We start from the raw sequence: 24675 nt of genomic DNA on the forward strand, positions 1-24675 counted from the left end.
ATTGGACCGGCACCGAAGGGCGTGGCAAACGGGGCGTGGCGACGCGACGTAGTGACGCCAGGGAGAGGCGGGGCGGGGCGGGGCCGGTGCTCGGGGCCGCTGTCAGAGCCGGGACCACGAGCGGGCTGTGCGGACGCGCCGGTGCGTTCCGGACGGTGAGGCCGGGCCCAGCCGGGCGGGGGGGCCGCGGGCAGGGCTGGGGGCTGCGGCGGGAGCGGCAGCGGCGCGGGGGCCGCGCCGGGCGCCGCGCGGGGCCGGTAGCCCGCGGTCGCGCCCCGGTGTCCTTGGCGCCGCCCGGGCGCCTGGGATGGGGGAGCGGGGGGCGGGACTGTGGCGAGATGGGCAGCTCGGCGGCCAATGGGAAGGCTGAGCTGTTCGCTTCGGGCCTATAGGCGGCGAGGGCCGCCGGTCCGGGGCGGCGGCGGCGGGCGGTGATTGGCGGGCGCGGGCGGGGGCGGGCCTGGCGCGCGCTCAGGGCGGGGCGGGGGTCGCGCTGCCCCTTCCCGCTCCCCTCACGGCGCCCGCCCCGGGCCCGCTCCGCCCGTGTGCCCGCTCCGCGTCCGCTCCGCGCCGTGTGCCCGCTCGGGGAGCGCCGTGCCAGCCCGCGGCGCCTCGCCGACATCTCCGGTTGGGCCGGGGTCGGCCCTGCAGCGCCCGCGGAGCTCTGCCCCGGCCCCCGCCCGCTCTGAGGGCCTCGCCGGCCCGAGGGTGCCCGGTGCTGGATCAGCTGGCTGCAGCCGGTGGTGCTGGCCCCGCCGCTTCCTGGAAGGTGGAATTTGTGCTGTTTTTAACCTAGAAGGTGTTCCTAAGTCCTTAGCAAGTACCTGCCATCCCGGGTCACATTTAGCTTTAATTTGCTTCTTGGCCGTCGTTTGTTGCGGGCATTCCTGAGGTGTGACCTTTCGGTGAGGTTCGGGCTGTCCCCTCTGCAGCTCCTCATCGGCACTCCTCGTGTGACCTTTGCGTTCCTGTGTGACCCTGATATCCCTTATCTCAGACTTGGTTTCCTACGTCCTTGCTTCTGGTTCTCTATTTTGATCCAGCTTGAAGTCATCCCAGCTCCAGCTGGGATTGCCTGTCTCTGTCCAGGCTCCTCGCTAACCTTTCCTGCCTGGGAGCAGCTGGTTCTGCTCACTTTGGGTCAAACTCTGGCATTAACCTCACTGTTTTCCAGAGAGGTCACTGGATGCTGCTGAGTGACAGCACCAAAACTGGATGTGAAACTGGAGATGATGATGCCACTTCTGTCCTAAAGCTTTTTCCCTGCCACATGCATGCCTGTGCTCTGGCACCGGATTCACTTGGCTCTCTGAAATATCACAGAATCATGGAGTGCTTTGAGTGGGAAAGGATCTTAAAGATCATCCAGGGACACCTTGCACTAGCCCAGGTTGCTCCAAACCCCATCCACCGTGGCCTTGGAGACTTCCAGGGATCCAGGGCAACCAGGATCAGGGTCTTATCCCAGGGAATAACTTCCTCCCAGTATCCCATCTAACCTGCTCTCTGGCAGTGGGAAGCTGTTCCCCCTTGTCCTGTCATCCCAGGCCCCTGTCTAAAGTCCCTCCTCAGCTCTCTTGGAGCCCCTTTAGGGGCTGTGGGGGTCTCTAAGGACTCCCTGGAGCCTTCTTTTCTCTAGGCTGAACATCACTGACTTTTAGCCTTTCAGAAAAATAGCAGTGTGTGTTTTGCTGTGTAGATCTGATGAGGGTGAGCTGGGGGAATCCCCAGGGCTGTGGCACTTGTGGTCCTGCTCCTGCTGGCCTTTCTTGCCAGGTGTTCTTGTGGGCAGGGTGGAAACAAGTGGTTCCCTTTTTCCTGTGGGTAAATCCATCAAACACTTTGGATTCAGGGGACTCTGGGTCTTCCTCGGACTCTTTGAACCAAAACCTTGCAGTTTGCAGTGGGAAGTGTTGCCCCTGTCATGCTGGGCAGCCAGAATTAAAAAATCAGAATATGCTCAGATGGAAGGGACCCACAAGGGTCACCAAGTCCAGCTGCTGACCCTGCACAGGACCTTCCCCAGGAGTCACACCCTGTGCCTGAGAGCACAGTCTAAGTGCTTTTTGAACTCTCAGGCTTTGTGCTTTGACCACTCCCCTGGGTGAAGAGCCTTTTTCTAATATCTAACCTGAACCTCTCCTGATGCAGCCCTTGTGTCCTGTCATTGGTCACTGCAGGGCAGAGATCAGCGTCTGAGCTAGATTCAGCTGGAAGGCTGGCTGTGAAGGTGTGTTGTTTTTTCCTAGCCCCTTGTGAAATTTCATTTCAATCTGCTGAAGGCGTGGTGAGTGCTTTGCCATGGGGCTCGTTGGACTGGTCTGGGACATGGAAAGCAGCCAGCTGGGTCACCTCTAGCCTTGGCTCCTGCCTCTTGCAGGAGGAGCCGGGTGGAAAGGGCAGCTCCAAGTGCCTGCACTTCCTTCAGGGTGATTTCCAGTGCTTTCCTTGGGCTGTGGGGGTTGGTTGGATGTGTGTAAAACCCCATGGCTGACCCTGTGCAAGCTGACCCCAGGCCTCCCAGTACACGTCCTGCTGAAAGCTGCAAGGTGGGACCTCTCAAAGGTCCCACACTGGCTCTGGGTTACTTTTCTGGGTTCTCTAAGCAGGGGAGAGTCCCTCTGTGGGTCTTTCAGCTGCACTGATATTGTTGAGTCTGGGCTTTTGAGGAGCAACAGTCTTTCCTGGAGCCCACTTCTCAAGTGCTTTGCAAGCAATTCTCCCTGTAGACAGCTTCTTCCCATCCTTATCCTGGTGCACATCACAAGCAACTAAGAAGAAAACCTCAGCCCAGCAGAGTGGTCATAGAAATGGAAGCCCAGACCAACCTGGGAAGGAGAGTGATGGAAGAAACTGAAATCAGGAGTTGTGGGTGGCTTTGGTGTGCAGTGGCTCAGTCGAGGCCGGTGTTGGGTACCCTCCAAGCAGATTTACTTTGCACTGACAGGGGTAGGAGAGGCAAACCTGGCCATGCCAAGTGTACTGAGCAAAAACTGCTTTCCCAAGCCATCAGGGACCTGGCTGTGGGACAGGGTGGATGGGTCAATCCAAATTAAAAACTGATCCTAAGCTGGGTTCTCCGTGCTCGGGGAGGGGCTGGTCTCTGTTCAATGCTCTCCTGCAGCAATTCCTAACCCACTTTTCTGTTCTTCCTCAACAGGAACTTGTGTGAGGCAAACAGGACAAAAATGCTTAACTTAAGGACTTGTGCAGCAAAACTGAGGCCGTTGACGGCCTCCCAGACTGTAAAGACACTTTCCCAACACAGACCGGCAGCACCCAGGACGTTCCAACAGCTCAGGTGCTACAGTGCACCCGTGGCTGCCGAGCCATTTCTCAGTGGGACTAGTTCAAACTATGTGGAGGAAATGTATTATGCTTGGCTGGAAAATCCCAAAAGTGTACATAAGGTAAGGATCAACCTTGCCAGGACGTCACCTTCACTTCTCTGTGTGTCTGAACAGTGGGTGCAGGTAAGTGCCACCTCTTGAGGAGGAGTGAACTCGTCAGTAGGAGCTGGATGTTTGTGGATGGTTCTTCTGCCTCGCTTTGCCCAAAAGGAGCAGCAGTGATTCCTTGAGCAAGAAGCAAGAGGAGCTTTTTCTGTCCAAGAGGAAACGCCGTGGGCTTGGCACATGGGCAACATCCTGGATCACAAATGGATACAAGGAATGCTTCTGGGAATCCACTTGTAGCAAGCTCCCAATGCTGTATTTTTTCCATCTCTGGTGGCTCATCAAGAGGATTGATTCTGGAATGGAGGATGGGGAGAAGGGGCAAGGAGGGTTCTTTACATCGTGACTGGTTTCCTTTTTGTCTCGGGCATGGGTGGTATTCTGTGTTGGGGCAGATGTAGCTAAGCTTGGCTTTGAGCTTGTGTGTAAAGACAGATTGCTGATCTTGGCCTCATTCTGGCCTTGTCTCTTGTGTGGACTCCACCTTGTTCCAGCAACCTGTTTACCAAGATTCCTTCCCAGCTCCTCTCTGCACTCCTTTGTCCTCTCTGCACTTTTCCTGGGTCCCCTGACGCTGAGCTGCTGTGCTCAGGCTGGGCTTGCAGCTCTCTTGGTCGTGTTGGCTTGCAGGCTCCATCAGCTGTGTGCCCTGCCCAGGGGAGGAAAGTGCCACTGCTGTCCCTGATAAGCCTTGGCCTCTGTCCTGCCAGATGAAGGGTCAGATCCTAGGGTGGAGCTCTTGGAAGGAGTCAGGCTGTCACGGGGACCTGGCTGAGGTTTTTCTCTCCCTGTGTAGCACAGAGACCAGCTGCTCCTTGCTGTGCTGTGTCCCTCCAGGGAGAGGGACACATTCAACTGGGAAGAGCTGGAGTGTCTTTGCTGTTGTCACCAAAAACCTCTGAGGCTTCCTGCTGGTGTGATGGTGCCAGCTGAGCACACTGAATACATTTCCTCCATGTAGACACCAGGGGTTTAAACTGCAGAACAAGCTTTAGTGCTTGCTTACAATAGAGAAGGTAAAAAATAGATTATTTTAGAGCATGTTCTACATGGAATCCTTTAGCTGAGCTCTAGTTTTCAAGTCCAATGAGCAGAGTTGGATAATAATAACAGTAGAATAATAAAAATCGGAGAAGAGTGGGAGAAAGAGGAGGTGAAGGCATGATGGATGGGTGCCAGTGGGCTGCCACGGGGTCAGTCAGTGCTGCTTGCTCCTGGGACTGCATCCCCTTAAAAGTGGGGACACCATCCTCCTGCCCTCCATTTGACCACCTTGGGTGCTTGGTACAGCCCACATTGTCACCCCATACCCTGAGCAACATTCAGGGAAGGTGGCCAAACAGCTGTGGCTGCATACATCTCAGGCAGGTTCAGCCTCCCTTAGCAGCAGCACTGGTGTTTGGCTTGAACTGGGTGACAGGGACACAGCTCTCCCCATGGATCTGTGTGTGAAACAGCCCATAACACAGACCCTTTAACTTGCCAGTGTTTGGGATTCCCTTTTTTAATTTGAAAGGGGTTTGATGACCCCATCACCTTCAGAAAACTGAAGTCCTTGTCTAGGTTGATAAAGGACACAGCAATGAACCCACTGGTTGCTACTTCACTGCCTGCTCTTAGCAAAGATTAAATTTGCCTTAAATTTGGTTCAGGCTACTCCTCCTCCTCCTGCAGCCTTAAGTTCTGGTGTTCATCATCTTCTCCCTGCTGGAGCAGGAGGTGCTGCCAGGCCTGCAGACCATGCCAAGCAGGGCTGATGCTTCTGGAGCCCGTGGCAGGGGAAGGAGCAGGAGGCAGCCTGAGCTGCAGGTGGAAGCAGTCTGAAGTACCCTCAGTGGATGGGAAATGTCACCCCTCTTGCTCTGCATGCCTCACCTCCAAGCTGAGAAACTGGGACATGACAGCATGAGCCCACACCTTTCTTCAGAAGCTGAATTTGGTAGAAGGTGCTGGTTTGGCTTGGTCAGCTGGTTTGGGACTGTTCTCAGTAGAGGAGTCTGAGCTCCACTCACAGAACTGAGCTCAGGATCCCTCTAAAGCCTGAAGTGTCCTGGTGTGTGGCAGGCAGCTGGTTCACCATTCCCACTTTGCCAGTGCATGGAGGAGCACTGGGAAAGCCAGTCCAGGTTGTGGGACTGTCTAAAAATGCCTTGAATCTGAGCTCTCTTGTACCTAAAATGTATATCTATGTATCTTATATCCTGTATGCATCTATACAAGGTATAAAAGTGAGTGGAGCACTCACAGAGCTGCCACAGGCACAGAAAAGTCAGAGGACAATAACCCCATGAGTTTATTACTGCTGTTACCTTTGGCAGGTGCTGGATTCAGTTCAAAGTTCTCCTTCCCATGATAAAGCAGGATAACTCTCCCATGGGAGATGGGAGCTCCAGAGGCACCTCTGTGCTCCTCAGAAACCCCTGGGATAGCCCTTGGATTCTCTTGAATTCAAAACCACATCAGCAGGTTGAAAGCTGATGTCTTTATGGCCCTTATCTCTGCCCTAGCCTGCCCTGTGCCATCCAGGCATCATTCTGTGGAACAATAAAGCACTCAGGGAAAGTGCCACACCTTGTTTGCAGAGCTTAGGGTTAGAAAAAGTGAACTTTTCCTTCCAAAACAGAAGCTGATTGCTACTCCAGGAGAAATGAATGGCAGAAGGGAGAAGGTTATAAAGGCAACACCCCTGGCTCTGTCCCTGTCCCCATCACCCCCCTTCTCTTTGCTGTCTTTATTTGCCAGTACAGGAACCAGCCTTAAACCATGGAGCAAAGCATCCAGCCAGGTTCCTCTCCATCCCAAGGGCACAGAGCCCATCCCTGAGTGCTTGTCCCTCCATTTGCAGGAGCTGATGGCTTTGGGGGCACCCAGGAGCTCTGTGAGCCTGTGGAAAGGAAGGGCTGGGATGGAACAAAAAGCAGCTCTCCCTCTTTTCCCACTGAAATTTCCTTTAGCAGTCAGAGGAAGGTTGGGTGTTTTCTGTCTTCCCTTTTTTTTTCCCCTTGGGGGAGTGATTGTTTATCAGTTACAGTGTCAAAATGTTCCAGATCTTATTTATGTTCCTTTAGCGTGACCTGTTTCTAAATTTACTCGCCTTGTGCAGTCATGTGATGGGACAATGGGGTGTTTGGGTAAACTGGGACTGGAAATACCTTCCTGGGCCATGTGATGGGTGCTGCAACCAGAGGAGCTCCAGGGGGAACAGCTGAGCTGGGCCAACTCCAGCAAAGGGCACATTTTCAGTCCTTTCCACCCTGCTTCCAGGGCATAAAAACTGTTTTCTGCCCCAAGCAACCCCTGCTTTGAGAGCACTTTTCTGCTTGATTTAAACACTCTGGGGATGGCTGGGCTTTGCCCATGTCCCATTGCCAAGGCTGCTCTCCAAGGTGCAGCATGCCAAGCTCCCAGGTGGTGGAGAGACCCTTGGGCTGAAGCCAGCATGCAAATCCCATGGGATTTGTTTGCTGTAGCAGCTTCCTGGTTCTGTGCTGGCTCTTCTGCTGTGCCCTCATCCTTTGTCATCATTTGGTGGCACGTTAGACCAGGCAGACACGTGATGGGAGGAATGTGCATTGGACTTTGTTTGGCCAGGCTCTCTCCTTCCCCAAATCCCTTGGTGCTTCTACAAGGAGACTGGTTAACTTGGGTTTGGCCTGGGACACTTCCAGGCTTTTCAGACAGTGCTGGAAAGGTATGACAGTACACCAAGTCTGTCCAGGGCTTTTTTCCAGTTTTGATTTGTGTTCTTAACACCTAGAAATGCCCATCTGCAAAGGGAGCAGAGGAGGCAGCTGCCTTGGAGAGCTGGTATGGGAGTACCTCTGTAGTGCTGTCACTGGTGTCACCAAAAGGATGGGGGAAAATTGAAGAAGAGAGAGAAAAATAAAAACATTGCTGGTTGAGGGCTGAACAACACAGCTTATGCTGGGATTTAGGTCTCTGGCCATTCAGACCATGGAAAGAGGAAGAGGTGTATTTGATTTTTCAGAAAATATTGGGGAATTTATTGAGCAGTGGCCTCCCCAGGGGAGAAGGAGATGAGCTGTAAGTGCAGAGCAGCAGTCCCAGGAGCAGAGCCAGGGGATGGGCTGTCACTCTGTCCTGTCCTGCTGCCACTGCCAAGGGAGGGGTGGCTCTGGTGTTGGCCTCGTGCCAAAAGAAGCAATCCAGGTGGATGGGAAGTGGGCTGGTGATGCAGCTGGAATAGTGGGAGAGCTTTGTTGCTCTTTTGTTCAAGGCAGGTGGGTGCTTTCCGCAGCAGCTGCGTGGAGCTGAGGTGCAGGGGAGGAGGCAGTTCTGTCCCCTGCTTTGGCAGTAAAGTTGAGACCTCTGTCAGCCTTGACTGGAGGAGGTGTTTGGACTGCAAGTGAAGACCCTGCTCACCTCTCTTCTTTCTTTTTTCCTAGTCATGGGACATCTTTTTTCGCAACGCCAACGCTGGAGCTGCTCCAGGCACTGCCTACCAAAGCCCCCCACCACTGACCACCAGCCTCTCCACCCTGTCCCAAGCCCAGTCCCTGGTTCAGGCACAGCCTAACGTGGATAAACTGGTGGAGGACCATCTTGCAGTGCAGTCTCTCATCAGGGCATATCAGGTAAGGGGACTTTGTGCTGAGGAGGGTCACGTCCTTTGCAGAGGGGCTTGCAGGGGCTGAGGTGGGCTGGAGTTACTGTGAATGGTGCACATGTTTGCATGGAGAGCATGCAGGATAGGAGCTGGGCTGCCTCCTTAGGAATAGGAGCAGCTGATCTGCTGGGAGGAAGCTCAGCTGATGCTTTGCTGGACAATAGGAAGATTAAAGCTATTGTCATTCAAACAGGGTGCAGGGAGGGGGAGGTCTGCTCCACACTGGGTGGTTTGCTTCTGTCTGGAATGCTGCCCCAGTGCCATGGGCTCCTGCCATCCTGCTTCCTCCTGGAACTTCCGAGGAATGGAATGTCTCTGCAGTTAACTTGTTTTAATGACTAATCTGTGTTGTTGCTTCCAGGTCAGGGGTCACCACATTGCAAAGCTTGATCCTCTCGGCATTAGTTGTGTAAATTTTGATGATGCGCCAGTAACTGTTTCTCCAAACGTCGGTGAGAATTACTCTGCAAATTAATTCTAATGTAATTTAACTTTTTTACCCCTCCCCTCTTTTGTTTTTCTCTCCCTTTCGGTTCCTGCTCTCCTTTCCATTCCTGATGCATTTCATAGATTCGAGGGCATCATGTAGCACAACTCGATCCACTGGGCATCTTGGATGCAGATCTGGACTCCTCCCTTCCAGCCGATATTGTCACATCCACAGACAAACTGGGTGAGGGCTTTGAGAGCAGTTGGTGCTGCATTGCTTGAGCTCCCCTCTCTTTCACAGCTTCGTAGGTAGATTGCTTCACAGGCCAGGGGTCTGAAGTTTCCTTAGTAATGATCACTAAAATTGTAGTTGCTGGTAGCAGCAGCAGTGCAGTGCTGCCATCCTCCTGCTGCCACTCCAGTGCTCAGCTCATGTTTCTTCAACCAGTGCCAATCAGTGTTATCACTGATCTTGCTCACCCAGAAGGGCTGGAAGCAATTGCATCTTCTAGAAATGCAAAGCAGAGAGGTTTTTTGTTGGTGAGAGCTGGAGGTCTGTTCTCTCAGCTCTTCTTGCTGCCCTTGGGGACCCTCAGAGCTGGGGGTGAATGTACTGGGTTCATCTCTGCAGGGCTGAGGCTGCCCTCCTGAACTTCCAGCTTGTCACAGCATCTGTAAAATCTTTAATTGTCCAAGACAGAGCTGTGAGTCCCTCCTGGTGATCATAACAAGGAAGCTTTGGGATGCATTCCTGTCCCAGTAGAGAGGTGGAAATTCCAATGCGTTTGAGTGAGAGCTGCACGAGTGTTGTACAGAAGTGTGTGTGGTTCCCAGGACTTGAAACCCTGATCTGAAAGTGCTTAAACCCAGCACCTCTCCATGTGCTTTAGAGCTGATTTCTGTGGTTTGCTACCATTCTCCTAGCCAGGATGAGGTTGCTGGACTCTGTCACCTCCCTGGTGCTTCCCAGGGTGGTTCCCTGGCACTCCGAGTGCTCCAGAGGCATGCTCATGCTCCTAACGTAGAGTAGAGCAGCAGTGATGATTACTAACCTTGCCAATCAACACAGCACGGTGCATGTAAACCTCCTTGATTCCTTATTCATCTGCCAGCACAGGGACACCAGCCCTGGACCTGCTGGACCTTCGGACAGCATTACATGTACCAGGAGCCATAGGGAAAGGGAGTAGGTTTTGGTTGGACCAGTTCACTGGATGATGAGGAAATTGCTTCATCCCATAGTCTGGACTCTGACATGCTTCTCTGGAAGACCAAACCTTGGATGAAACCTCAGGAGCCATCCAGCTCCAGCTAGGAGTGTGTCCTGTCCTGAGATTTTTTGATGGCAAGAGGTTTGGAGATGATGGCTGTGAACCCAGCTGTGGGAGAAGGCACACGTGCTCGTAGTCAGCATTGTGAGGAAGGCAGGAAGACTTTTTAGGTGAATTTAAAGCCACTTACCATGTCTGGGTAGTGGAGAGGATGAGGAAAGGCTTTTCCATCTCAGGGTTTTTGGCCTCTGCTGTGGGCACTACAGTTCTGCAGAAGAGTAGGAGAGGAGAGCCCTGAAGCTTTATGCCTGGTGGATTTGTATCCCTTTTGAGAGTAGAGCAGGGTCTGGGTGAAACCCAGAGCAAGTCAGCTGTGAGTGGTGGCAGTGACAGCTTTCCCTCAGCAGGAAAGGGAGCCTGGTGTGGGGAGCAGAGTTCTGTGCTGCTCAGGAAGTCCTAAACTCACAGAGTGGTCTGGGTTGAAGGGAGCTTAGGAGGGCAACTGGTCTAACCACGCTGCCACAGGCAGGGACACCTTCCACCAGACCAGGTTGCTCCAAGCCCTGTCCAACCTGTCCTTGGAATTTCCAGGAATAGGGCATCCACAGCTACTCTGGGAAGCCTGTGCTAGGGCCTCACCACCCTCACAGGGAAGAATTTCTTCCTTATGTCCAATCACTGACATGCCCTTAGTCAGTGTGCAACCCTTGTCCCTGGTCCTGGCACTGCAGACCCTGGCAAAAAGACTCTCTGCTCCTTTCCCATAAGTCCCTTTATAGACTGAAAGGTCACAGCAGGATCTCCTGGGGCTTTCTGTCCTCCAAACCTGACACTCCTGGCTTTCCCAGCCTGTTTCCATAGCAGAGGGGCTTTTGCTTTGAAGGAATGTGTAGCACTTGACAGGGCGGTTAATGACAGGAGTGGTTTTGAAACTTGGAAACAATCTTGTTTCTTCTTTCTGAGCAGCAGAGTCCTTTAAAGGTCAGCTTTTGTGGTGTGATCACAGTTGCCAACAGTTTGTGGCAGTGCTGTGATTCAAATTTCTGATCTCAGAAATTGATCCTTCTCCATTGCCTTTTGTTTAGCAACTGGTTTGGCTCTGGTTTGAAAGCTCTCTTTGGATTAAGCAGTGCCATCTTTGGGGAAAATGTCAGAGGCAGAAAACCTGCCCAGGGCTACTCAATCTGAGGAGTGGTGGGGCTGGAGCCACCCAATTCTCCTTTCTCTTGTCTTTCCTATTAAAAAAGTAGAAATCTCATCCTGGTCTTCCACTGCAGCTGGTCTGGCATGGTAAGTGTGTAAAACTAGGACAGGATGACTACAGGAACTCAGTATGACCCTGGAAATAGGAAGAAAGAAAGAAATAGTACCTTAGCACACTGAAATCTGGGTGGTGTATGGAAGGCTGTGTGTGTCTAAGTCTCTGTCTGTCTGTCTTTCTCCCCGTGGAAGGCAGCTGCCAAGGGGAATTGATGGAAATCCTCCTCCAGCTCAGGAAGAGCCAGGCAAGCCCCTGCAGGGACCTGGGCTTCAGGTGCTCCCACCTTCCTTTCCCCCTCTTTGGGGAAGTGCCTGATTTTCCCTGCTGACCCAAATGACAAGTGTTTCCAAGGCCTTTTTGTAACCTAGGTGAGATTGAGGCACTTGGGTCTCCTAACCTAGCTGGGCAGGCAGCTCTGGTGCTGCATGCTTGCCCACTGTTGCAGTGTGCTGGCACTCCCAGCTGCACCAAGCATGCTGCAGAGAGGCAGCTGTGCATGCCTGCTGTGCTGCCATCTTCGCTGTCTTCCTCATGAGCTTCTTGTCAACACCCCAATCCTCCTCCTCTGTGCAAAGGCAGCATCTTGACCTTGAAATCCTCCCAGCAGCAGGAGCAGAGCAAACCCCTGGAGCAGGTGTTGGTGGGAGGCAGCTCCCAGCTTCTGCACAGGGATGCAGCTTGGCAGGATGCTTTTGGTCGTGGCAGATGAAGATGCCAGGCCACCCTCTCTCCCATCAAGGTGCAAGAGGAGATCTCAAACCATGCAGCTCTACTACTCCCCAGTGTCTGATGGCCCCTTCCCCTCCTGCTCCTCCCTCCTCTCATCAGACTTGCCACCAGGATTCCTCCTCTGCCTAGTGCATAGTCATCCTCCATCCCTGCCCTTTTGCCTCTGATGGATTTTGCCTGTATTTTAAATACTGTATTTTTTTTGACTTGTGCTTTCCGTGACTAGTTTTCACAGTTTCAGATTTTTTTACTAACTTTGACTGCATCTCTCTGTCTTCTCCCTTTCTGCATCCCCCTCCCTGCCCTCCCCAGACCTCGCAGTGTTCAAGGAGCGGCTGAGAGTGTTAACAGTAGGAGGTATGCAATTAATGAGCCCTTAACCCTCTGGAGTGCAGGACTCTCTTTGAATAGGTTATTCTGGGCATGAACTGAGCTGGTAAAGTGGATCCCTCCCATCTCCCACCACTCCTGAGTTTTGTGACGTGTTTTATTTTTAATTTCTACTCAAAGTCTTGATGTAGGTGTGTGGTTAGTGACACTTTGCCTTGTATGAATCCTCAGTTTGAGCCTTGCTGGCCTTTTCTATACTGTGTTTGCATGCCTGGCTTGCTAGAGTACATGTTTTGTTGTGAATATTAATTTTACAAGGCCTCAATCTCCCTCATTGGTTCAAGACTCCTAAAAATCCAAGCTGTCTTCTGCTGGTTTTGTCACAGGGAAAATTTGGCAGCTCGTCCCTTGTCTTCCTCCATCTGATGGCGTTGCTGCCTATAAATACTGAGTGTTGTCAGAGCTGTCAGGCTGCAGCCAAGAAGAAGCAAAGATGCTTAGATGTCCTAAAACTCCTTGTAAAATCTGATACTCCCCAAAGAGTGCCAGAGTGTCTTCAAAGCATCACAGCAGAACAAGCCAAAGCCCTGTGCTGCAGGTCTGCAAGCTTCAGCAAGTCACTGAGGATTCCCTGAAGCCCTTCAGCAGGCAGTTTGTGTGGGATTTCTGTTTGAATGGGAACCAAAGAGAAGCCCCAGAGACGTGGGGCTAAACTCTCAACTCCTGTCTGGCTCACTGTTCCTAGGCATAGCTCTGGAGCAGAGCTGCTGGGGCCTGGCTTCCTTCCCTCTCCTTTAACTCTAGTGTCCCAGGAGCAGAGGGGATGATCAGCAGTGGCAGCCAGGAATGTGTTCCAGTTCCTGGATTGCCCCTCAAGGCTGCCATGACCAGCCCTGCCATCATGGACTCACAGGCTGGCTTGGGCTGGAAGGGGCCTTTCATACTGCCCAGTCCACTAGACCAGGTTGCTCCAAGGCTGGCATTGAGCACTTCCAGGGCTGGGCTGTCTACAGCTCACTGTCCATCCCTGACCAGACAGCAAGGGGTAGACTTTTAACATGAAGCTCAAGGAAGGGGCCAGTTTTTGCCTCCCATTCCCCTTGGGAAGGTGGGTTACACTGCCCTGCCATGCTTAGATGGTGTTCCCCATCCCCACTCTAAAGGAACAGCTCCTCTAAAAGCTCCCTCTCTAAAATCTGGGCTCCTGGGCTGGTTTGGAGGAAGCTGGGAGGAGTAGTGGTATGTGCTCCTGCCCTGGGGTTAGGAAACACCTTGAGACCAGGCCTTGTTGGGAGTGCAGGAGTCTGAAAAAGGTGCCAGGGCTGCGGACTGACTCCTTCATCCAAGCTCCTGCTTCAGAAGGGTCATGAGACTCTCCAGTTCCTGGACCTGCTTCTGCCTTTCTGCATTGGTTTAGCAAGGTCAGCACTGTCCCTCCTCCTCTGTGCCTCAGTTTCCCCAGAGACAAGCATGAGCTTCAGCAGGTAGTGAGGCACCTCTGCTGGCTTTGGGTTACAGTGGGGCTCACCTGCAGCCCTAAATCCCAGCCTCCAGCTCTTGAGGCCTGCTTGGCCCCTCTCCAGGCCCAGCTCAGCTCCCCACAGCCCTATAGCATGAGGAGGAGCTGCTCCAAGTCGTCAGCTGCTAGCACCAGAGGGTGCAGGTTTGCTGAGCAGAGCTAGGCAAAAACTCTAATTAAAAAGCTGTTGATTAGGGTGAAAGGGTACCTGGGCAGCTGAACCCCAGAGTGGCTGCTGGACACCCTGCTCCCGGGCTGAGCTATTCAGGAGAGTCCATCAGAGCCCTGTTGCCTTTTCTCTTTCTTGTTTCTCTGTCTCTCCCTCCTTGAGGGTTTGTCTGTTTGGTTGTGTCTCTTTTAACTGTTTCCTTCTCTGCATTGACTCTCCATTTTTAATTCCCACCACGTGCCGACACCTCTGATGTGCTCGGTGACTCCTCAATTCCAGTTTCTTTTCTCTCCCTTTTGTTATAATTTGTTGCGTGGTTTTTGTGTTCTTGGGGCTCCAAACTCCCTGACTCACCCTGGATTTTAATTGCCCATTTCCATGCATATACATTGCTTTGTGGTTCATTTCCTGCGGTGCCTTCCGTAATAACTCATTGTTCTGTGCTTAATGTCTTTTTGTTTAATTATGGCTCGGTTTTTATCCATATAAACCTCCTTCATGCTTATTATTTTTTTATGCTGCTTTTTTTTTTGTCCCTTCCCCACTTCTCCCAAACGTACCTGGTCCCTGTGTGACGGTATCCACGTCCCTCTTCCTTCCTTCTTTCTCTTGCTTCTCCCACCCATGACAAATCCTGCAGGCTTTTATGGTCTGGATGAATCTGACCTGGACAAAGTTTTCCACTTGCCCACGACCACTTTCATCGGCGGAAATGAATCAGCTCTTCCACTCCGGGAAATCATCCGTCGGCTGGAGGTGAGGAGGGCAGGGCTCTCACCACATCTGGGTGCAGCCAGGGGCAGAGACTTTCCTTATCTTTGGAAAGTCCTGGGTCAACCTGCACTTTTTAAGATTTTCACTTTGGGAACTGCTTCTCCCCACTCACAAGAGTCACCTCGAGTAACCTGCTCGTCTCTGATTGTCTCCAGCTTTTGCTGCATTGCAGCAGTGCACTTGCTTTGCCCAAGGTGGAGCAAGCCCCAGGCAGCTGGATATTGCCTTTTTTGAAACCTCTCCAGCTATGCTTTCCAGTTTGAAGCAGCAGCTGGTACTTGCAGAGCACAGGAGTGGGCTGGAGGCCAGTGATCCCCTCTTCAGGCACTGCAGCAGTGTTGCTGTCCTGCATGGGCGTCCATCAGAGGGTCTTGGTGCAGGTTTGAGACCCCTGGGGCTTCCAACTCATACAGGCAGTTCCCCTTTTCTGCCAAATTTCATCCCCTCCTGTGCTTGGATTGATCTCAAGCAGCTCTCAGGCACACTGCAGGCTGCTCAGATGGTCTCTGCTGAGACTAGTTGACCTTGGAAGAAGCAAAACTCTGCCAGCATCTTAGCCCATCTGCAGGAATGGGCTCCTCATTGTGGGAGGAGCTTCTCCTGATTCTCCCCTGCCCTGTGATGTGGGATTTTGGACTGCTCACAGGTGATGCCATGAAGAGGGAAAATCCCTCCTCTGAGGTGAATGTAAAGGATTTGATTGTGGGCCCCTCAGAGAAGGGGAATTAAACAGCTTGATGCTGGGTCGTGTGCACAGTCCAAGCTGGCCTGCAGCATCCTGGAACATGTCCTGCCACATCCCTTTTCCTGGGAATACAACTCAAACAAGGCTCCTCAGGTGGGGCTGTTGCAGGGCTGGCAGCTGGGTTCCCCCAGGACCCCCCTCCAGCTCCAGGCATGAGGGTTGATGTCTCTGCTGGCATGGAAGGGCTCCTTGGCTGAAAGGGGAAATGAAGAGCCCTGTGATCCAGTGGAGTGCTTTGGGGGTTTGAGGTGCTGAAGCCCTGGTGCTGTTGCCTGATGGCTCCTCATTTCCCTTGGGAGCAGATGGCATACTGCCAGCACATCGGCGTGGAGTTCATGTTCATTAACGACCTGGAGCAGTGCCAGTGGATCCGGCAGAAGTTTGAGACCCCAGGCATCATGCAGTTCACCAACGAAGAGAAGCGCACGCTGCTGGCCCGGCTGGTCCGCTCCACCAGGTACCCTGGGGGCTTCACCCTCTCCTCACCTTCCCCAGGAGCTTTGCTCCCAGCCAGAGGGATGCAGTCACCAGCTGAGTCACATCTTGGCATCATCTGTCGCCGTCAGCTTAATGAGCAGGTTGATGCCACTGTCTGGCAGGCTCTGGTGCTGGCAAACAGCCTGAAATGTTGATGATCCTGAAAGAAAAGGTCTAAAAATGAGGATTAAGTGCAGCATGGTGTTGGAGTGGGGGGAAATGGCCAGCTGAGCTCTGTGGGAAGACTCTGAAGTGACTGTTGAGCACTGCATGGTGCCAGCTAGAGCATCAGGCAGTGCTGTGGCTCCCTTGGTGCAGTCGCTGTCCCTTCTCTGGTTTCTGCCCTCGTTGATCCCTCCCTGCCTTTGCCTCCTAGGTTTGAGGAGTTCCTCCACAGGAAATGGTCTTCAGAGAAGCGTTTTGGTCTGGAGGGATGCGAAGTGCTGATCCCAGCCTTAAAGACCATTATTGATAAGTCAAGTGAGAAGGGAGTGGATTATGTGATCATGGGAATGCCCCACAGGTAACCTTGCCTCTAGCCATGCTGCTGCCTGCTGTGGGTAGAAGGTGGGAGGATGCTGCTGGGGTTGGTACTGGGGGGCACACTGGTTTCTGCCATCACCAAATTGACCTTGGTTGGTGATGAATCTCAGCTGGAGAGGTCAGGCCTTAGCTGCTCTCTGCTCATCAGGATTTTTCCAGCTTCTTTGTAAATTCATCTGGAGAGGGGTGGTGGCTTGAGGTCACAGCTGGAATCCCAGCACCCACCCACTCTGGGGCATCTCAGCAAGTATGTAGGATGTGGTGTTGGCCAAACCATCCCTGTGCTGAGGGATCTTCAGACTCCTCCTGGGGAGTCCCCGTGTCTGGGTGACCCCACAGCCATCTGAGGAGGTGTGGCCTGTGGCAGTGGGGGTTGTAGATCACCATCAGCACTCAGTGGCTGTCAGCAGTGGCCTTGCTTTTGCAGGGGACGCCTGAATGTTCTTGCCAACGTGATCAGGAAAGAGCTGGAGCAGATCTTCTGCCAGTTTGACTCCAAGCTGGAGGCTGCTGATGAGGTGAGCTGCTCTCCTGCCTGCAGCAGGCTGCTGCTGCCTGTCCCTGGGCAGTCCCCAAGGGCTGTGGCTGGATTGTGCCACTTCTGGTGTCACTCAGTGGCACCGGTGTTGCAGGAATTCCATGTTGCAAGCACACCTGGGTGATGGGAGCCTTTGTAGAGGTGCCAGTGCTGGTCTGGCCCTGCCTGTCCTGGGGGTGGCATGTGCCATTGTCTCCAGCACAAACCTGGCTGCTGGCAGCTCTCCAGGGTGGTTGCTGAGAGGTGGCCAGGAGCAGAAGTTTATTTGTCCCCCTGGTCCCCAGGGCTTCTAAAGCAGCTCCAAAAGCAGCTCTGTCTCTGCAATAAACTCATGCTCCAAAGCTTCAGCATCATAAGCTGGCATGATTTAGCTTTTGGGAAGCTGGGCTGGGCTGGTTTGATCCTGCCATGACCTTCAGTGGGATTTCAAGGTGAGAAAGCACAGCCTGGGGCCTCGAGGTGCCCTGGCAGGCTACCTGGCCAAATACTGGGCATGGTGCCATGGACGGCCATGCTGCTGCAGTGTGGGTAGAGCTCAGGCAAGCATTACTTGTTATTCAGGGTCTTTGCCCAACCCACCACACTTGCTTCCTCCCCCACACCTTCAGCTGTGTTTGGATGGGCTGGGTGCATGTCTGAAGTTGGTGGTGGTTTGGCTTTCCTGGGTGCCAGTTCAGCTCCTGAGTGAGTGCCTGCTGTGCCGTGGCAGTGCCTCCAAAAAATGCCCCCCTCTTCCAGCCTTGGGGTCAGCACTCCTGTGGCTCCTTCCACGCCCCAAAAGCCACTCCTGCTCCTGGGGTGACTCTCTTGTCCCCTCCACCAGGGCTCTGGTGACGTGAAGTACCACCTGGGAATGTACCACCGGCGGATTAACCGCGTCACCGACAGGAACATCACCCTCTCCTTGGTGGCAAACCCTTCCCACTTGGAAGCAGCTGATCCTGTTGTGCAAGGCAAGACTAAGGCAGAGCAGTTTTACTGTGGGGACACGGAGGGGAAGAAGGTGAGTGCTGCTCAGGTGTGTGTAGTGGCCTAGGCTGGATGGATTTTGGTGGAGATAGCAGACAAGTTACTTCACTTTCCCACTGTGTGATGTGCCCCTTCCCCTGCTGTCACCCTGACTTTGCTCCCCCAGCCTTCCCTTTTGTTTTTGGAGATAACTTTGGGAGGGGCTTGCCCACCCTAGGCTCCTTTTGCTGCTTTCTTAATCTCTGAACTGAGCTGGGCTGTGGGCACAGCAAATGCACAAGCCCTGACTGGAAGACAGGGAATGAGGGGAACCCCAAGGCAATCCAAGCACCACACCTTGGAGGGCCTGGCAGCAGGATCTCAATGTGACTAGAGATAACCATTCCTGGGACTGGGAAAGCTGGAACTGGCAACAGAAGGCAGTTCTCCACACCTCGGGGAAGGGGCTGTGGGGAGCTGTGTGCTGTGTGATTCACTGCAGACCTGTCTCCAATCCCAAGTGGAAGAGTGAGATCCAAAGTGCTTCCCTCCCTCCTACACCCCAAGGGCTGGATATAAATAGAGTGATCCTGTCCTCGCCTGGCAGGCGGTGTCCTTAGCCAGCCCCTGGGATGGTGACAAAATAACATCAGTGGCTCTGGAGCTCCTGGGCCCTCTGCTGCCCCCGGGGCTTCTGGGTTGAAAGTGTGAAGAGCAGCGTTTCTTCTCTTCTTCCTCCAGTGAGAAAAAGGTTTTGCTTTGGGGTGTATGTATTTGGGAATGGGACTTGCTGCCCAGCTGGGGCATACTGGGTGTTGTTTTGCTGTCTGCTCAGGGTGCCCCAAGTGTGCTGCCCTTGCTGTGAGGGGGGCTGGTGGCCACAGTCTGCCCAGTGGTGTGTCAGCCATGGCTGACTCCCCTCCCATCCCCTGGGAAAGCACTGCATGTGTTGATGAGCTGCTCTATGTCCTTTCTGGGATGCTGAAAGCTCCCTGTGGGGAGGAGAGCTGGGCCCTTTCCTGGTGGTGCCCTCCTCTGTGTCCCTGATGACCACCACGGCTTCCCCTCTCGCAGGTGATGTCCATCCTCCTGCACGGAGATGCTGCATTTGCAGGGCAGGGCATTGTGTACGAGACATTTCACCTGAGCGACCTTCCCTCCTACACCACCCACGGCACTGTCCACGTTGTGGTCAACAACCAGGTGAGGAGCAGGTACCCTCTGCCTGTGGCTCCCTGGGGCAGGGAGCCAGCAGCAGCTGTTTCCCTGCCAGTGTTGGTGGCAGGAGCCCTAACCTGGGGTCAGCAGGGGGCACTTCTCATCCAGCTGCTCAACAGCAGCAGCTTTTGAGCCCAGTCTGGTGCAGAGGTGACGCAACCTGATGCTCAGTGTGTGAGATCTGACAGGGCCAATCCTGTCTACGGAAACCAGAGGCGTTTCACTGGGACCAGCCTGTCCCCCACAGCTGCAGCAGGTATCAGGATGTGCCACTGTGTGCAGACACAGGAGACAGTCAGGTTTTGCATCCACAGCCCAGCTGCAGCAGCTGAAACTGTGTGGACAGTTTCCTGAGACAGCAAAGTGCAGCTGCCTCACGCTGAGCCAGCTGTGCTGTCGGTGTCCAAAAAGGAGCAGCCTAGCCACGCTGTATCCCAGATGCATTGGTAACACCGTGCCTGTCCTGTGTGCCCCCACTGCAGATTGGCTTCACGACAGACCCGCGCATGGCGCGCTCCTCGCCGTACCCGACCGACGTGGCCCGCGTGGTCAACGCGCCCATCTTCCACGTCAACGCCGACGACCCCGAGGCCGTCGTCTACGTCTGCAACGTGGCAGCAGAGTGGCGAAGCACCTTCCACAAGGACGTGGTGGTGGATTTGGTAAGGGATGTGGGGCTGGGACTCTGCCCAGGGGTGTGCTTGGGTCCCTCCTGGGTTGTTTAGGACCCTCCCTCACATGAGCCAGGTAGCTCCCGAGTGCTTTTGGAGTGGTAGGTCACAAGCAGGCATCTTTCCTTTCCTGGCAGGTTTGTTACAGGCGCAACGGGCACAATGAGATGGATGAACCTATGTTCACACAGCCCCTGATGTACAAGCAGATCCGGAAACAGAAGCCAGTGTTGCAGAAATACGCAGAGCTGCTGATTTCCCAGGGGGTGGTAAATCAGCCGGAGTATGAGGTACTGTCTGTGGGGCCTGAAAGGGGAAAACTGCTGGTGGCATCTCCAGGGAAAACTACTTATGTGGTTCAGACCTGGCTGTGAACCATATGCAGGGCCCACATGGGCCTACAAGAAGTTCTTGTGCTTGCAACCTAAAGGTGGCAGAGCTGTGCTGTGGTTGGGTGTGCGCTGCAGACCTGGCAGTGATGGAGTTCAGAGCCAAGGTTTGTCCTTGAACTGTGCCAGCTCTGCACAGTGCAGGAACATCTAGTTCAAGGATCACCCTGTGATCAGTGTGGAGCAGGCCATGCAGCTCTGGGCCACTGCAGCACAGGCAGCTCCCAGTGCTCAGGGTTGCTGTGCCCACGGGTATCTGGAGCAGATCCTGTCCTGGTTCTGCTGCTTGGGCAGCTCACGAGGCAGAGGTTCTGCCAGCTCTGCCCTGGCACCACCTTTCTGCACCAGTAGGGTTGGACATAAGATGTCAGCTCTGAGCATAGCAGAGCCATGCCCTGGGGCACAGGGGTCGCAGCTGTGGCTGTGCTCTCTGAGGCTGGACTGTACAGCTTTGGGACTTCCTGTGGTGGGGACCACCTCCAGCAACTCTTGCAAGCTTACCAAGGTCCTCAGGCTCAACACCCTTGTTTGGAGATCTCCCATTAATGTTTTTCTGCCTCTTGGTTCTGCCTTTCAGGAGGAAATTGCCAAGTATGATAAGATTTGTGAGGAAGCCCATGCCAGATCCAAGGATGAGAAGATCTTGCACATCAAGCACTGGCTGGACTCACCTTGGCCAGGTAAGGCACTAGCAGCAATTTGGAGGCCACAGCAAGGCACCCAGCCCCTCTAGATCCATGGCAGAGATTTTCTAGTAAGTCACCACACAGGGGAACTTAGTGGTGCTCTTCCTGTTCCTGCTGTCCCTGCCTTTGCTTGAGGGTGTCCATGACCTGAGGTCTTCCCACGGATCTGGCACATCTCCTGCAGCGTGGTGTTTCTCTTCTGGCAGGTTTCTTCACTTTGGATGGGCAGCCCCGGAGCATGACCTGCCCTTCCACTGGCCTCAACGAAGAGGACCTGACACACATTGGCCAAGTGGCCAGCTCGGTGCCAGTGGAGGATTTCACTATCCATGGAGGTAGGAGCTTGTGAAAGCTGGGCCAGACTGGGCATTTGTTCCAGAGAGATGTGAGATAGGGCTGGGATTTTTAAGGTTCTTTCTCACCTAGACTCTTATGAGAACTTGTTCACGAGGGAGCTGTGGGTAAGGGAAGTGAACCAAGGAACAGCTCTGCTTTGGAGCTGATCCTTCCCTGCAGTCCTGATTTCCTCATCCATGATTCATCCCTCCAGAAGAGCTGAATCCATTCCTCTGCCCGTGGCACTTGCAGTCTGTCAGTCCGTGGGCTGCTTGTGGAGCAAACCTGGTGTCACTGGAGCTCTGTCCCGTGCTGGCTGTGACCCAGCTCCTGTGCTCCTGTCCCGGCAGGTCTGAGCCGCATTCTGAAAACGCGCGGGGAGATGGTGAAGAACAGGACGGTGGACTGGGCCCTAGCAGAGTACATGGCATTTGGCTCCCTGCTCAAAGAGGGCATCCACATCCGCCTCAGCGGCCAGGACGTTGAAAGGGGGACATTTAGGTAAAGCCCTGATTTTGGAGGCTTTAAAGGCAATTCCAGCCCTTCTGGAAGGGATCCAAAGGCTGACGGTGAAGTTACTCTTCTCCCTTTTCCAGCCATCGCCACCATGTCCTGCATGATCAGAACGTGGACAAGAGGACCTGTATCCCCATGAACCACCTCTGGCCCAACCAGGCTCCCTACACTGTCTGCAACAGCTCCCTGTCAGAGTATGGTGTTTTGGGTGAGTCAGTAGGCCTGTGCTCACTGGCCAGGGGGAGGCTGCTCTGGAAGGGTAACCCAACCCTCTCACTGCTCTTCTGTTCCTCAGGATTTGAGCTGGGCTTTGCCATGGCCAGTCCCAATGCCCTGGTGCTCTGGGAAGCCCAGTTTGGGGATTTCCACAACACTGCTCAATGCATCATCGACCAGTTCATCTGTCCCGGGCAGGCCAAGTGGGTCAGGCAGAACGGCATTGTCCTGCTGCTTCCCCACGGCATGGAGGGCATGGTAAGGACTCCCTGGAGGTGGTGGAACCCTGGACAGCAGGGTTCCTGACTTCAGGTTCTCATGCTTGCCTTGGCCTGCAATGACCATCCCCCTTCTTGGTGCCCACAGGGTCCTGAGCACTCCTCTGCCCGCCCAGAGCGATTCCTGCAGATGTGCAACGATGATCCCGATGTCTTCCCTGTGAGTGGTGGCCCCCATGGTGTGCTGCTCAGCCTGGCCCTCCTGTGCTCTGGATTGGGCTCGGTGGAGGGCAGAAACACCCGTGTGGGCTTAGCACAGTGGGAGCTGAAGGCAGGAGGCATGGCCAGAGGCTTTGGGGAAAGGGCCTGAACCTGGTGCCCAGGCTGCACCTCCACGGAATCTGTGGCCATGGCATAGTCCAAGGGAGAGGTGGCCCTGAAAGTGGCATTAGAGGGGGTTGCTGGCCACCCCCATGGCCAGACTAAGGTGGAGGGCACAGCCCTGTTGCCTCTCCAAGATCTCTGTGGGTCTCTGTGTGCTCTGGAGAGTGAGGGAAGGGAGGGAGGATTGGGGATTACTCCTCTGCCTGCTGCTGGAGCCACAAGGCCAAGAGGTACCTTGTGTTTCCTGAAATCCCCTGACCCGTGCTGGCCAAGGCAGAAGCTGGATGACTTTGACGTGCGTCAGCTCTATGAGTGCAACTGGATCGTCGTGAACTGCTCCACTCCAGCCAACTTCTTCCACGTCCTGCGGCGCCAGATCCTCCTGCCCTTCCGCAAACCGGTCAGTGCCAGCAGCTCCGTGCCCAGCATGGTGCCCAGCAGGGCTCTGTGCTCCTGCTGGGTGTTTCCCTGGACTGGGATTGGGCTGGGGGCAGCAGCTCCGTGCCCAGCATGGTGCCCAGCAGGGCTCTGTGCTCCTGCTGGGTGTTTCCCTGGGCTGGGATTGGGCTGGGGGCAGTTTCTTCCTGCACCTCGGACCTGGGCTGTTGGCTGCTGCCTGGCCATGGTGCTCAGGACTGGCTTGGCACTTCATGTGCAGCTGCTGTCTCGTGTGGGCTGCAAGGGCTGTGACCCCTTCCCGAGCTCCACGGGGAGGTCAGGGCTGTTAGAGCCAACTGCTACATAACCTCCTTCAGGCAGTTCCAGTCAGCTCCAGCCATGGGAGAGGCAGGTCCCTGGCAGCCCCTCCGCCTCTTCCCCAGGGGACATCCCAGCTGGGATGGTTGGTGCTGTCAGGAACGGGTGCCCAATCTGGCAGAGCACTGCAGCTGAGTGAGAAGCAAATCCCTGGCAGCTGCTCCCTTGCTGGGGCAGGATGGGCAGGGGAGGGCAGGCAGGTGGCTGCTCCAGCTCTGGCTTGCAGGGGAGGTGTTTCTGGCAGGGCTGACCACCTTGCTCTGCCTCTTCTCCCCCACTCCAGCTGATAATCTTCACTCCAAAGTCGCTGCTGCGCCACCCCGAAGCCCGCTCCAGCTTTGACGACATGCTGCCAGGTACGAGTAGCACGGAGCTGCCTGTGTTCCCCCCACACCACCCCACAGGGTGAAGGGCAGGAGCCTGTGGCCTTGGGTAAAGTCTGCCTGGCAGCAGCCTCCCCACGCTGGAGGCTGGCCGAGTGAGGCCAGGACCTTCTCCTTGGCACACCAGAACCTCACTGGGGCTGAGACTTGGCTCCGTGGTGCTTCCCCCATCAGCAGCCACTCGCGCTGGGATTTGGCAGCCCCGAGTGGCACGTGATGGTTTGCAGTGGGAGTTGTGCCTGTACCTGGGTCACCTGGCTCTGCCTCTCAGGCTCGTGGAAGGGGCTGGCGTGGCTCAGGGTGCTGCTCTCTTCCTTGGCAGGCACCCACTTCCTCCGTGTCATCCCCGACAGCGGCCCCGCAGCCCAGAACCCCGAGCAGGTGAAGCGGGTGCTGTTCTGCACTGGCAAGGTGTACTACGACCTGACCCGCGAGCGCAAGGCCCGGCAGATGGAGGCTGACGTGGCCATCACCAGGGTGGAGCAGGTGAGCAGGGTCCTGCCCTGCTGCCCTGGGGGTTCTGCAGCCCCTCAGACCCTGCCCCGTGTCTCCTGTGACACCACTCTGTGTCCCCCCACAGCTCTCCCCGTTCCCCTTCGACCTCCTCCAGCGGGAAGCCGAGAAATACCCGGCTGCCGAGCTGGTGTGGTGCCAGGAGGAGCACAAGAACCAGGGCTACTACGACTACGTCAAACCCCGGCTTCGCACCACCATCAACCGCGCCAAGCCTGTCTGGTGAGGACGCAGGGGGTGCCCGAGAGGCTGGGAGGGCACTGCTGGGCACACGCCCTTCTCATGGCACACCTTCTCCCCGGCAGGTACGCGGGGCGGGAGCCGGCAGCCGCCCCTGCCACTGGCAATAAGAAAACCCACCTGACAGAGCTGCAGCGGCTCCTCGACACGGCCTTCAACCTGGATGCCTTCAAGGACCTGGCCTGAGCGCCCAGCGCGGCGCAGCATGCTCCTCCGTCTGTCTGTCCGTCTGTCTGTCTGTCCTTCGCTCGCCTCCCCCACCCCCACCCTCAACTACAGATCTTGTCAACCCCACGCTGGTGCCTGGAGTCGTGTCTGCCTCGCGGCAGGGTGG

General features: G+C 54.9%; 1 protein-coding gene across 9 annotated transcripts; it reads left to right on the forward strand.

The window, feature by feature from the left end:
* Window positions 1-37: 37 nt before the first annotated feature.
* On the forward strand, window positions 38-24635 carry OGDH (oxoglutarate dehydrogenase). 9 transcript variants are annotated; one of them, XM_064400210.1, is made up of 24 exons: window positions 38-141; window positions 3161-3410; window positions 7862-8050; window positions 8444-8534; window positions 12085-12129; window positions 14431-14546; window positions 15612-15766; window positions 16163-16309; window positions 16757-16847; window positions 17691-17870; window positions 18890-19018; window positions 19516-19695; window positions 19842-19994; window positions 20671-20773; window positions 20986-21114; window positions 21466-21616; window positions 21712-21839; window positions 21927-22105; window positions 22214-22285; window positions 22727-22849; window positions 23489-23561; window positions 23911-24074; window positions 24169-24323; window positions 24407-24635. In XM_064400210.1, the coding sequence occupies exons 2-24, from the start codon at window positions 3189-3191 to the stop codon at window positions 24525-24527; spliced, it is 3096 nt and encodes a 1031-aa protein (XP_064256280.1). In that variant the 5' UTR covers window positions 38-141; window positions 3161-3188; the 3' UTR covers window positions 24528-24635. The 9 variants fall into 9 exon arrangements, with proteins under 9 accessions (XP_064256280.1, XP_064256276.1, XP_064256282.1 ...); XM_064400206.1 differs by lacking the exon at window positions 8444-8534 and adding an exon at window positions 8653-8755; XM_064400209.1 differs by having other exon boundaries at window positions 67-155.
* Window positions 24636-24675: the final 40 nt, after the last annotated feature.

This window comes from Passer domesticus, chromosome 28 (assembly GCF_036417665.1).
Source record: "Passer domesticus isolate bPasDom1 chromosome 28, bPasDom1.hap1, whole genome shotgun sequence".
In the NCBI taxonomy this organism is placed as follows: Eukaryota; Metazoa; Chordata; class Aves; order Passeriformes; family Passeridae; genus Passer; species Passer domesticus.

Bases quoted from the DNA above. Each gene is read 5' to 3' on its own strand.
- OGDH (XM_064400206.1), top strand. From the start codon at position 3,189: ATGCTTAACTTAAGGACTTGTGCAGCAAAACTGAGGCCGTTGACGGCC. The intron at 20,774-20,985 runs GTAAGGCACTAG...CTCTTCTGGCAG, and splicing joins GCTGGACTCACCTTGGCCAG to GTTTCTTCACTTTGGATGGG. The intron at 22,106-22,213 runs GTAAGGACTCCC...TGGTGCCCACAG, and splicing joins CCCACGGCATGGAGGGCATG to GGTCCTGAGCACTCCTCTGC.